The following is a 14237-nucleotide window of genomic DNA, read 5'->3' as shown; positions in this document are numbered from 1 at the left end:
TACATATTCCCTAAAGCAGTAATTTTCAACCATTTTCATCTCATGACACATGTTAATGAATTACTAAAATTTTTCAGCATACCAAGAACATACATATTTTTTGCCAATCTGACAAAAATATTAGGTGTAATTCTGACTGATTTACAAAAAATATAACAGCAATTACCTATCTTTTTTGCTCCAAAGTGACTTTTTAAAAAAATCAAGAGCCTATACTTGCATATAGAGATCTCTAGTACCAAGAATTAATCAATCAGACACAATCTTATTATACAATATGACCAATAAGATGCAATTCTATTATATTTATGGTTTAAGACAGGGCATTCATACAGGATGGCTATTGTCATGTTGGCTGTTGCTATTTTTTTAGTTGACAATCTAAAGGAAAAGAGGTCAGGGCCCCTGATAAACAGTAAGGTATTGCATGTTTTAAAAATTCTTGTGGCACACTGGTTAAAAATTGCTGTCCTAAAGCAATGGGCTGCATTCACTCATACGCTCAGTACTTTTTTCCTTTAAAACTTATATACGGTTTAATACAACCACCAATCTTTACAAAATAATTATGATGCTTTGTGCCAGGGCTACCAGTATCTTGCACTGTGCCACTTCAATAGGCACTTAAGCATTTTATTCAGATAAAAATGTTTGTTAAAGGCAGAATGGACTGCAATGATCAATGCAAAGGTAAAGAGGCTAATTATTTTTCTTCTTGATCCATTTTTTGCTACATACTAACTTTCAATTACATTGTTAGTTAATGTTACTAATCTAACAAGATACAATCTGAAATGTAAGGCATGACAATTCCTAAAGAGAGCAAGCTATCCTTACCTTTGAATAGTTGAGTGATAAGACAAGGGAGAAATAGGTGAGATGATTTGGTGAAAAAACATACTCAAGAGAAAAAAAAACTTGTAACATTCTCTATGAAGAAAATAAACCCCATTATTTTATCACTTAGAGATTAACATTTATAATTAACTTAAAAAAAATTTTTTTTTATTTATTCATTTTAGGGAGGAGAGGGAGAGACAGAGAGAAAGGGGGGGAGGAGCTGGAAGCATCAACTCCCATATGTGCCTTGACCAGGCAAGCCCAGGGTTTCGAACCGGCAACCTCAACCTCAGCATTTCCAGGTCGACGCTTTATCCACTGCGCCACCACAGGTCAGGTAGAGATTAATATTGTATTCACAATGATGGCAGTCCTCTTTTCTAGTATTTGCGATGATCGGTGACAGCACAAAAATTATAATGGTTAGAAAAGACAATCACCAGGTATAAATTAATATCAATGACTAAATCTGTAGTTTTTGGCTATTCTCAATGGTGGAATTCAAATAATTTAACAACCAGTTCTCTTCCCTAATGACCGTTTTAAGTATAAAAAACCAATATAATGAAAGGTAGTTTATTATTTCATGCATTTAATACTTAAATAAGAGATATACAAAATTAGATGTTATAAGAGGTTTAAAATGTTAATGAAAAAATATCAAATAATACCTGACAAAAACCAATAAAACTGTTATTTAAGATATTTCCAAAGACAGCTTGTCACTCCCTAGTTGTTTGGCACTTTTTCTTTTTCTCTTTATGTTATATGTTTGTTTACTGAAGTAACAAATGTGAGAGAATTAAAATGTAGTATTTCATCAAAGGTATGAGTTTTATGAAATAAATATTACAAGCATAGTTCCATCAAATATTTTTCAGCTATAGACGGAATGAACATTACTATAGGTACTTAGAATACACTGTTGTGCAGCTGAATGTTAAAAAAGAGTGAGGAATGTAAATTTGTGATTTTCACATTGGACGGCTGCCCAGGTGTCCACCTTAGAGAGAACCCTGATTACAAGTGCCATTTTAACAGCTGGTTCACTGAACGCAACAAAAAATTAGGTATTAATTCTGCCAAACCGATGGGAACCGACTGAATCCCTCCCCCAATGGCTGTTCTACTAGAGAGGATATGAGTATTTGAGAAACTAATTTAAAATCCATAATTAAACTTGCTCTGTGATGATTCTTTAAGTAGATAGTCTGTAGCTTGTAAGAGACATTAACTCTTAATTAACCAGTCATTTTAGTTTATTTCCACTTTCCCACCAAACTCGATTTTTAAAAGCTTTGACTGCATTATCACATCTTAGGGAGGACAAGAAGAGCAGATAAACCATTTTAACAGGTTACTCTGCATACAAAGGGGATTTAAAGAAATAGTATCATATAAAGACCTCAAGAGAATACTGAGAACAGTGAGACAGAAAGGACCTTTGTGGTAAAGATTTCAACTGTAAAAAGTTAAAAACACTTCCTGCCTCCCTCACATCAAATAGCAAAATCTTTCCTTTGAATAAATTTACACTTACAGATAAAACAGGAAAAACCAATGTGTCATTAAGTGATTAAGATAATTCAAATTATGAGAAATCTAAATTCAATGTAAAGAATTGATTTTTAAAAATCAATTTAACACACACAAAAGTTCCCCCCAAATCATTTTCCCCAATAAATACATCTTCAAAGAAAAGCATCTCTGAGCCCAAACAACCTTACAGTCATTAGATAACATAAAATAAACAGAAATAAAAGGTTCCATATTCCAAATACTTATCTGAGTATTCAAAGTGCCTCTTGCTTTCAGTTTAAACTAATTTACGACTTAAAAAAATACAGGAAAAAGTTAAGAACTTTTCATTGTTCTACATGTTAATTTGGAGATCACAAGAATTTTTTTTTAATGATGCAAGGTAATTCTTTTCTTTTTTTGGCTTCATTAAAACAAAAAGCATTGGGTATAATATTTCATTTAAAACTATTTCAGACAAAGATATCTAGGCAACTCTCAAAAGAATATATATAATATTTGGCTTCACCAAAAGAAACTGTGAGGAGGTAAGTCACTTAAAACTGAAAACACAATCCTTTTTTGGACCATCAGGTATTATAAAGTAAAAGAAAACATCTTTCTCTGTATATTATTTATTAAACTGTTTTCTATTAAGAAAATTTAAAAATTAAATGGAAAGGAAGCAATAATTGGACAATACGTTAAAGTAAAGAAAGTTGGGCTCTGGCTGGTGGCTCAGCAGATAGAGAGTCGGCCCGAAGTATGGATGTCCCGGGTTTGATTCCTGGTCAGGGCACACAGGAGAAGTGACCATCTACTTCTCCCACCCTCCCTCTCCCCCTTCTCTCTATCTTTCCCTCCCACAGCCAGTGGTTTAACTGGTTCAAGCGTGGCCCTGAGCACTGAGGACAGCTCCAATGGAGTGCATTAGCCTCAGGTGCTAAAAATAGCTTGGTACTCAAGCACCTGCCCCTGATGGGTTTGCTGGGTAGATCCCAGTTGGAGCACATGCAGGAGTCTGCCTCACTATCTCTCCATCTCTCACCTAAAAAAAGAAAGAAAGAAAGAAAGAAAGAAAGAAAGAAAGAAAGAAAGAAAGAAAGAAAGAAAGAAAGGCGGCTGTTATGTTTTAAACCTAAAAAAGAACTAAAGAAAATTTAAAAGAGTATAAGGGTAAAATGCTGAATTCTACTTAGAAAAAAATGTGGCAGGTTCTTGCAGTTAGATGCTACTGTAACTGGCTCCATCATAAAAATGAATTGTAAAATTATAAAAGTTTAACTTTAAGAACACAAAATAAATGTTAGCAAGCCAGTGAATCCTTTTGTTATAAATTACCCAAATAACTTCATAAATTCCAAGTTTGATTTTGTTTAAAGTAATAGTTTTTAAACTATATAAATTCCAAAAATGAAAGGTGCATAATTCAGTAACTTTCTATTTTTAAGTCCAACATTCTTGGTTTATAAAACTATTATAAAGTTTTTATTTTGTTTTGTTTTTTAGAGAGAGACAGGGAGAGGGGAGGGGGAAGGAAAGCAATCATTTGTTCCACTTTGTTATGCATTCACTGATTGCTTCCCATTTGTGCCCTGACCGGGGATCAAACCTCAACCTTGTCATTTTGGGACGATGCTCTAACCCAGGAGTTGGGGACCTTTTTGGCTGAGACAGCCATGAACGCCACATATTTTAAAATGTAATTCTGTGAGAGCCATACAATATGTTTAACACTAAATACAAGTAAATGTGTGCATTTTGTGTAAGACTTTTAAAGTACAATAAGTCTCTGAATTCTTTTCAATAACGTTGTTATGCTGTTGCTAACCAATGATGAATAAAGTACTTCTTACCATTAATGCGATTTCTGGTGCTGCATGGGTTTGCTGATGGCTTTGTAGTCTGGTTGACACGTGGTGAGGTTAACCTTCATGCAGGTGTTGAGACTTCCATCCGTTAAATGTGATTGTAGGTTGGACTTAACGTTCTTTAGATGTGAGAAAGACTGCTCACATGCATACATAGAGCCAAACATTGTCAGTACAGCAATACTCACATGCTGCAGTGTGTGGTATGTGACGGGAAGCGCGTTCCAAGTTTTGACAATCAGCTGGTCCGCGGGTTGAAGTTTTTTCATTTCTCCCCACTTGTGTTTGCTCGCCAACTCTGCTTGCTGTCATGCAAGTCTTTCCAAATCTTCATTCAGTGACTTAAACTTATTCACCTACATGTCTGAGGCCTTCAGGTCAGCAGCTTGTAGCTCAAAATCTCTGACGGAGACACCGGGGATGTAACTCAGGTTGGCACTGTCCACTGCACACTCATGTGGATGGGTGATGAACTTAAAAAGACAAGTGCGCTCACAAAATTCTCCAAAGCGCACTTTGAATGACTACAGGGGATTAGATGTGAAGCCCGCTAGCTGCTGGAGATCAAGATGTTGAGCAGGGTCACTTGCTGTGCATACATCTTTAAACTCTCCCAGTTTTTCAAAGTGTAGTAAACGACCTGTTTCATTGTCGGCGATGAAGAGTTCCAGCTTGTTTGCAAATGCAAACACTGCTTGTTGAAGGGATATCACTGTATTTCCAACGCCTTGCATTTTCACATTGAGCTGGTTCAGATGTTCAGTCATGTCCATGAGGTAGTAGAACTTCAGGAGCTACTCAGTGTTAGCTAACTCAGGATGCTCGATGTTTTTCATTTCAAGAAAAGTCCGGATTTCGCTCAGACAAGCTGCAAAACAGCTGAGCACCTTCTCTCTTGACAACCAATGCACATTGTTATGCAGAAGCAGACCAGGATAATTATTCCCAACTTCATCCAGCAATGTTTTAAACTGGCGATCATTTAAAGCTCGGGCAACAATAAAGTTGACCACCTGAATGACCAGCGATATCACCTCACCAAGCTGCTCGCCACACAAAGCGCTTCCTGATGTAGGATGCAGTGAAAACCTAGGATGGGTCTCTTTTCATGTTCACGAAGAAGCGCTACGAATCCTCTGTTTTTCCCCACCATGCATGGAGTACCATCAGTACACACCAAAATAAGTTTATCCATCGGTAGATTGTTTTCTTTAGTGAACTCAGTGAAAGACTTGAATAAATCCTCCCCTCTTGTTGTCTCTTTCATAGGCAAAACAGCAAGACTTTCCTCACGTAGTGTGTCACCGACAGCATACCTTGCAATCAGGCTGAACTGGAATAAATGGCTTACGTCTGTTGACTCATTCAAAACGAGAGAAAAGAATGGTGCTGCATTTATGTCCTTCACTTGTGTTGCCTCAGTTTGATTTGCCATCATGATGGTACAATCGTGAACAGTTCTTGCCGACAGAGGCATGTCTTTTATTCATTTGATTATCTTGTCTTTATCCGAAAAGTCGTCAAAAAGTTCACTGGCAACATCAAGCATGAATGTTTTGGCATACTCCCCATCTGTGAATGGCTTTCCGTTTCTCACAATTGATAAAGCACCAGCAAAGCTAGCCGAATTCCAGTCACCATGTTGGGTCCAAACACAGAGTTGCTGCTGACTAGCTTGCACTCTGCACAGTAACTCTTGACATGCTTTCTTCCTGCTGTCCCTCGCTGGATATTTCAATGGAAATGTAATATGACGTATGTCAAAGTACCGCTTTATATTTGACCGTTTCATCGATGCAATTTTTTCACTGTATATTAGACACACTGCAGAACCTGCTCTCTCCACAAAGGCAAATTCCTCTGTCCATTCCTGCTGAAAAGTACGATACTCCTCATCTTTTTTTCTTTTAGCCATCTTCTTTGTCAAAAGGGTTTCTGCAATTAGCTAGCTGACTACTTGATTAAAAGTTTACTTCCTGACCTCACAATGACCCATGTATTTATGCATTATCCAATAAAAATTTGGTGTTGTCCGGAGGACAGCTGTGATTGTCTCCAGCCTCCCGCAACCATGAACATGAGTGGTAGGAAATGAATGGATTGTAATACATGAGAATGTTTTATATTTTTAACGTTATTATTATTTTATTAAAGATTTGTCTATGAGCCAGATGCAGCCATCAAAAGAGCGACATCTGGCTTGCGAGCCATAGGTTCCCGACCCCTGCTCTAACCAACTGAGCTAACTGGCTAGGGCCATAAAGTATTAAAAAAAATAAAATTAATTAAATATATATATATATATACATACATACACATACACACGCACATAGTCATCTTTAAAGAAAGTCTACCACCTTAAAATGTATGCACCTGTATATTCCTTTCAGCATTATTCACAGTGACTAAGACATGGAAACAACCAAAGCGACCTTTGATAGAGGATTAGATAAAAAAGATTCGGTACTTATATACTATAGAATACTACTCAAACATAAGAAAAACTGAAATTCTTCCATTTTCGACAACATGAATGGACCTTGAGAATATTATGCTAAGAGAAATAAGTCAGAAAAAGCAAAGAGCTATATTTTTCACCATATCTGAGATATAAAACTGAAACTCACAGATACAGACAACAGTATGGTAGTTAATAGAGGGAAGGGGGTGGTGTAAATGGAGCCACATAAATAGTGATGGAAGATGGTTTGACTTTGGGTGGTGGTCACACAATGCAATATATAGATCGTGTATCAAATGTACACTTGAGACCTATGTGATTCTATTAACCAATGTCACCCCAATAAATTTAATTTTTTTAAAATGTTGCTGAAGCCTGACCTGGTGGTGGCGCAGTAGACAGAATGTCAGACTGGAATGCAGATGACCCAGGTTCAAAACCCTGAGGTCACCAGCTTGAGTGTGGGCTCATCTGACTTGAGCACGGGGATTCTAAATATGACCCCATGATCACTGGCTTGAGCCCAAAGGTTGCTGGCTTGAAGTCCAAGGTTGCTGGCTTGAGCCCAAGTTTGCTGGCTTGAGCAAGGGGTCAGTTGCTCTGCTGTAGCCCCAACCCCCCACCCGTCAAGGCACATACAAAAAAGCAATCAATGAACAACTAAGGAACTGCAACAAAGAATTGATGCTTCTCATCTCTCTCCCTTCCTGTCTATTACTCTGACTCACTCTCTGTCTCTGTCAAAAAAAACCCCAAAAACAATGTTGCTGAATATGATACAGAAAAGCATGTCTGGAAGCAACACATAATTGAAAAGAAACTGCTTGTGTACTTACCATTTAACATTTTTATTGTCTCTTAGATTTTCTATTTCCTAAACAGAAATTCATCCTTTTTAACCACACTAAAAGAATCTTCTGAGATAATGGAAATGTTTTCTATCTGCACTGTCCACGTGGCTAATGAATACCTGAAACTGTAGCTAATGTAACTTAGAAACTAAATTTTTATTTTATTTAATTTGAATTAGTTTAAATAGCAGATATGGCTAATGGTCACCCTAGTGGGTAATACAGGTTTTAATGGTGCCGCGAGTCAGCATCAGCCACATGGTAGCATAGCCACCACTTACACATTTCCTAATTCTTTTTCATGCATCCTCAAACCCCTATTGTGTAACTGAAGTGCAGTGGTGAAATCATGTTAATCTTGTAGACGGCTTCATATTCCTGAAGGTGATGAACAAATCCAGTAGTAAGATTAGTACATAATTTTTCCTTCTTTAGGATAAGCAACTGCATCTCTTTTGCAGATTCTAATGTCCATGGAAAAGAATTTTTCCTCTGGTATGTGAGCTCTGATCAATAAATTATTTAGTACTGGGGGAAAAAAGTACTATATTTTAATCTGAATTATCCATAATATCCAAGACTAAATATCTCAATAATCTGTTGAAAGTTTGGCCCAACATTTTGTCTTATTCATATTATATGAGTTATTCCAGGTTTCTGTACTGTTTTTCATAGCAGAATATAAACCTAAAAATGAGGCAAAATTTCCTTTATCACTTATTTCATAGGACAGGTTCAATCCCTGGCATCTTCCGACATAGGAGAAGGAAGAGGAACCCTAGCTTCATGTCCTCCATTATCTCAGCCCATGGCCCAGCCAGCCCAAGTCCTTAGGTGAGAAGTGGAGGCAAAAGGAGAAGGGGCTGAGTGGTCCAAAGGACTGGTTGGCTCATGAGTGACTGGTGAGCTTGCAATGAACACTGATAGTCTAAAGCAGCGGTTCTCAACCTGTGGGTCGCGACTCTGGCGGGGGTCGAACGACCAAAACACAGGGGTCGCCTAAAGCCATCGGAAAATACATATTTATTATACATATAAAATTAACATATAAAATAAGTTGGCTTTAGGCGACCCCTATGTTTTGGTCGTTCGACCCCCGCCAGGGTCGCGACCCACAGGTTGAGAACCGCTGGTCTAAAGGATCCCGCTGATCCCAGGGGCAGTCACAAGTCACACAGGGCAGGGAGTGTTGGAAGGCCTGTATCCAGTTGCTGTGATGTTACTGTCTCTTTCTTCATGGCCTCTTTTACTCCATAGGTTGACAAGGTGCCAGCAGAAGCATAATTCCCACATCCCCAGTAATTAAAAAAAAAAATCATGTATGAAATAATTAATATATACATGGTACTAAATTACAGTTCAAAAGGTACAGTGAAAAACAAGTCCCTTTCATAACTATTGCTCAGCTCTTATCACTAGCTCTTAACAGTTTCTTGTCTATCCTTTTTCCTACTAAATATGATTTACTAGTTCTGCCATCCTCTGCTTGAATATTTTAGATTCCATACAAACTTCGAACAGCATTTTTACTAAGTCACAAACAATCAAGTTCTGCCACCTAAGAGATCTTCAATACCAAATTATATAATTATTCTTGACTCCACGATCTGTAAGCTCCAATGGACAGGAACCACATCACCAGGTTATATACCAGAAAGCACACAGGAATAGACTCCTTCAAAGGACCTGGGTTGTAGGCTGACCAATTATTAGTAGTATGTCCTCTGAGCTTTACCTTTCAAATCTGTAAAGTGTAGATATTACTTCATTTTCTACCTCTACCACAGAGTTAAAAGGATTCAAAACAGTAATACATGTGGAAAGCATCCTGGGAATTCTAATGCTATATAAATGTAAGGTCATTGTTATTCATTGTATCTCCACAGCAAGCAGTCCAAAGTGGACTAGATGCATAATAAGCATTTAACTGAACAGGTATAACCACATTTCCTATTATGTAAATTACATGTTGTATTATATTTACAGAATTTATTTTTTCCTTTAGGTTTCCTGAATGAGTACAACAACCTAAGTGTCAAGAGAACGTTTTTCTTTTGGGGAAAATCAATGATCTCAAAGATCTTATTCATAATGAAAGAATGTCAAGTATTTAGCTGGCTTCTTGGTTTTTCTTCTATATCGAGGAAACACACTGTTCTAGTAAGAAGTAAGGGGGGTATTTTATCAAATCCAGCAAGGTTAACAATTTTGCCACATGAAACAAGAGTTTATAAAAGGTTCAAAAAAGAGAGGAGAGATATAGTTTGATGTATGAAAAGCTATTCAGGCAATAATAAAGATTAAGTCTACTGTCCCAAAGGAATAGAAAATGATAAGAAAAATAATAAAATCCTATGCTAAAATATACCTTTAATTTTTTTAGAACAGTTGATAGCACTCAAAAAGAGTAAGAAAGAAAAAACACAGAAAATATCAAGTAAATAGAATGGTTAATAAACATCTAAGTTGGAGGGCATGAACGGCTGAATGCAGGGAAGGTTCTAACCGCAGCTTTCATTGCAGGTTCTCCTTACCTCTTCTGCTGTACTAACATGTCGCCTCTGAATTTTCTTGGGGCTCAAAAGGTTTCGACGACATAAACCACTCCAAGATGGACTTGGAACAGATTTAATAGGAAAAGATTTTTCATATGCAGACACATGGCAGTGATGATTTGACTTTCCCGTAAAAGCGTTTGATAATCCACTAAAAAAAAAAGTTTGTAAGAAAAGATAAGAACAGCACAGTAAGAAGAATCTAAACCAGTGATTACTTTCACTTTCAAGAAATAACAAAACCAAAAAAATTCACAGGTGGAATAATAGATGCACCACTTCAAGGTAATATGTAAGAAATGATACATGGGTTGCTGCATCAGGTTCTGCCACTTAAGAGGTCTTAGACTGCCAAACTATGTATAATTACCCAACACCTAAAATCGTATGTCTTAGCTTCATAATCTATGAGTTCTTTTCGTCAGGAACCATAGATCTGTGTGGTATGACAGAAAGCATATCACATTAGTCTTTAGCAAACCTGAGTTCTAGGTATGCTCGCATATACAATATACTTCCTTTTCACTTCCCAGAGCCCCCTGTCCCAAGCCCTTTGGAAAAATTATTTTAAAATTAAATATGCAGAGACAAACCAAACTGAAGTCTCTCAATTAAGCTTTTAAACTGAATTTTAAAATTTCCTAAGATGCCAATAGAGGGCTCCATCCTTCATGAAAGCAGCCAGAGGCTTTTTCCTAGGCTGTGCCATTGGGTACTCTCCTGGCCTCACTGTTTATTTCCTCTGAAGGGGAGAATTTTGTTTTTGTTTCTTTGTATTATTTGCACCCCAAATGGGAAAAATTGGCAGGGAAAATATTTTTGTAAACTCAAACCCAGTCTTATCTTTAAAGACAGGTAAATAATTTCAAGTTTATTTTCTATGTGTTCTTTCTCATCTATCATTACCAAGCAAGTATGAGGTCCTTGCTATCAACATAGCAAATTTTCTATCTTTTTTTTTTTTTTTTTTTTTTGGCTGAGGTTGCAAAATGGAGATACATCGCTGATTAAACTGAATTCAATCAAATCAACTCTTTAAATCAGTACATGTGATCTGGGTCCAGATGAATCAGACTAGGTCTGAAGGAAAAAAACATAGATATTCTAACTTTTCAAATTCTAATGGTTTCCATTGTGTTAGAGTGGATAAAGAAGCAAGAACTCAGAATTTCAGGAAAGGGCTTATTTTCTTAGGGTGGGTGGATGCAGCAAGGAAAAGATGGCAAGGGCAATAGAATTTGGTTAAGATATAATAATTCCCCGAGATGTCTTTTGTATTTATGCTTCCCTGGAGAGTATATTGTATTTGTGTTTTTAATGAAAACAATTCTTTTTTCTAAAGAAACAGTATGAGGGCATCCTGTAATGCCAGAAAGCAAGGGAGCTACCAACAATTAACAAGGTTGGGTCAGACACAGAAGTAAGCTTGAGCTTCCACTAGCTAAAGTTGTGAGAATGTGAGCGTTAAAAAAAATGATTGTAGTGGACTGAAACACAATAAGCTCATAATGACACTAAAAAACAAATTAACTTCAAGTGCATGAAGTACCTATTGTAAAAAACTTATTTTGAAAATTGGTAATAAAAAAAGAAAGATTTAGTCATATATCCTGCCTTCCCAGTAGAATATGTATTTCAGGGTAACCAAATAGCTCCAGGTCAGGAGGAAAAAGAGCTCTCCTTTATAGCAGAGTGCCAATTAATAAATGTAGGAAAAAATGATAAAATTAGAAAAGTATTAATTCATTAACTCCATTACAATTACATATTATAAGCTCAGAGGGGGCCCAAAGGTACAAACTTCCTGTTATTAATAAGTGTCATAGGGATGTAATGCACAGCATGGTGAATATAGTTAATACTGTAGTGCATATTTGAAAGCTGCTAAAATTAAAACTTAAAAGTTCTCAGCACACACAAAAAATTTTTGTAATGATTTATGGTGATAGATGTTAACTAGATATATTGTGGTGATCATTTCACAATATATACAAATATCAAATCATTATGCTGTACATCTGAAACTAATATGTCATATGTCAATTATACCTCAATTTAAAAAGAATTATTACCAGATAAGGGCTAGCAATTGAGATTAATAACTATTAGGGTAATGTGAAACTGTTCATTCATATAATGCCCAAGTAACATCATTTAGATCAGCATTTTTCAACCAAAAGATCATTTCAATCAATGATTATAGACTCTGTAATCTTCATACATCAGGGTGGTTAACGCTTTCGCGGACCAACATGAAATTTCTGGTAGGCTGGCACCAGTCCAGAGACTAGCAGTTGAAAATCACTGATTTAGATTACATCGTAGTCACAAGGGGAATAGAAATCTAACTGCACATTTAAAGACCAGACTGCTACCTCCCTAATCCAGAGGTTCATCCAGAATCACTAATGATAAGCGAACCAGATATTGTAGATTTCCTAATGTGATAATCAAGACAGCATCAGTATTCTATTCAACAAGTCAAAAGTCTAGTTTACAAAAAATATAGAGGATAGAGGACAAAATAATGATACTATAAGGAAGAACTCTATCAAATCCAAAAAATGAACTATCATGCAGAAAAAAGTCATGTTGTTAGAAAAAGGGACACCAGATGCAATCCTAGATTGGATACTGGTTTGAACAAATTAGCTATAAAGGATACTTTTGGGTCAACTAGAAAAATTTAATATATAATTTAAATATAATTTAGTTAGAGTACCAAATAAAAATTACTAAATAAAAAAAGGAGATAACTGAAAAAGCAGATTACAAAAGAGTATGCACAGTATGAACTCATTTTTGGGAAAAAAAAGTGTGTAAATGCAGAGAAAAATATCTGGAAGGATACATACTAAGATATCACAAAGGTGATATCTGACTGGTGGGAATGCAAAGTTTCTGCTTCTTATTTTTGCTTATCTTTATTTTCCAATTTTTTACAAAGCACATGTACTGTTTTTGTAATCTTACATTAAAAAAATAACAGTATGGAATTGTTGAGTGTAAAAAGCAACCTGACAAGCAATGCATATAGGATATCTTTAATGAAGACAAAATACTATTACACATTTCATAGTATACGTGGCATATATACTATGCTATCTCTGAATAAGAGAGTAAAAGAACAACAAGCACAGGAAAAACGGTTTAGAAGGAAACACACCAAGGGAAGGAGAAAAAACTGTGGACGGTGGTCACAGGATCTTTGGCTTTCTCAGCAATGTTTTAATTTTTACAATGTGAATGTGTTAATAAATTCTGGTATAATTTTTGAAAATACTAAGAAGTGGGAAGATGACCCCTGGGAATACTGACACATTTCCTAAGTCCATGTGCTGATAATCATAAAATAAAATAAAATTTTATTGGTTTCAATCAACACCAGAAAGCTTAGCCTTGACTAAGCCAAAGTTAAATGACATCACATTCCTAAAACTGATCACCACAGTAAAATTTAAGAAGTCATAAATACTATTCCTAAGAGGAAGTATTTTACTTATAATAAAGCATTTGATGGAAAAGTTTCTAAGCCAGATTTCATCTGCCTTTAATAATCAATAGAGCTTGGTGAGGGAATAGGCAGGGCTTACAAAATTGGGCTAAATAGGACAGTTCTTTGTGACTCTATTTTCTAACAGAAGTAGCTTAGGTCTAGCTGACTAAGGCCATGGGGTGCACAGCTGTCTTGGTTTAAGTCAGGTCTCTGTTATGTGAGAGCCCACAAAATGTGCTAATTTCTTTGCTACTGAAGTTGTAGAAATTGATTTTCACTTTGAGATTTATAATAGTTCTATAGATCCTGAAGCATCCCAATATACTCATATCCACCAAGACTGCCCTTAAAACTCTCTCCTCTAATAAGATTTGGCTGTCACCAGAATTTTTTTGTAATTAATTAATTATTTATTTATTTCTACAGGGACAGAGAGAGAGTCAGAGAGAGGGACAGACAGGGACAGACAGGAACAGAGAGAGATGAGAAGCATCAACCATCAGCTTTTCATTGCAACACCTTAGTTGTTCATTGATTGCCTCCTCACATGTGCCCTGACCGCGGGCCTTCAGCGGACCAAGCAACCCTTTGCTCGAGCCAGCGACCCTAGGTCCAAGCTGGTGAGCTTTCTGCTCAAACCAGATG

The 14237-nt window shown here is 36.3% G+C and overlaps 1 protein-coding gene across 1 annotated transcript in view; it reads right to left on the bottom strand.

Annotated features, from left to right (window-relative positions):
• SENP1 (SUMO specific peptidase 1) overlaps positions 1-14237 on the bottom strand; it is a 60949-nt gene that overhangs the window by 33586 nt on the left and 13126 nt on the right. Inside the window, exon 6 of the mRNA XM_066368836.1 lies at positions 10076-10247. Coding sequence (XP_066224933.1) covers positions 10076-10247 — 172 coding nt within the window. The remainder of the gene's footprint in view (positions 1-10075; positions 10248-14237) is intronic.

Source organism: Saccopteryx leptura, chromosome 2 (assembly GCF_036850995.1).
Source record: "Saccopteryx leptura isolate mSacLep1 chromosome 2, mSacLep1_pri_phased_curated, whole genome shotgun sequence".
NCBI classification, from domain to species: Eukaryota; Metazoa; Chordata; class Mammalia; order Chiroptera; family Emballonuridae; genus Saccopteryx; species Saccopteryx leptura.
Note: the sequence above shows the minus strand (reverse complement) of the source record. Positions and strands in the feature narration are given on the sequence as shown.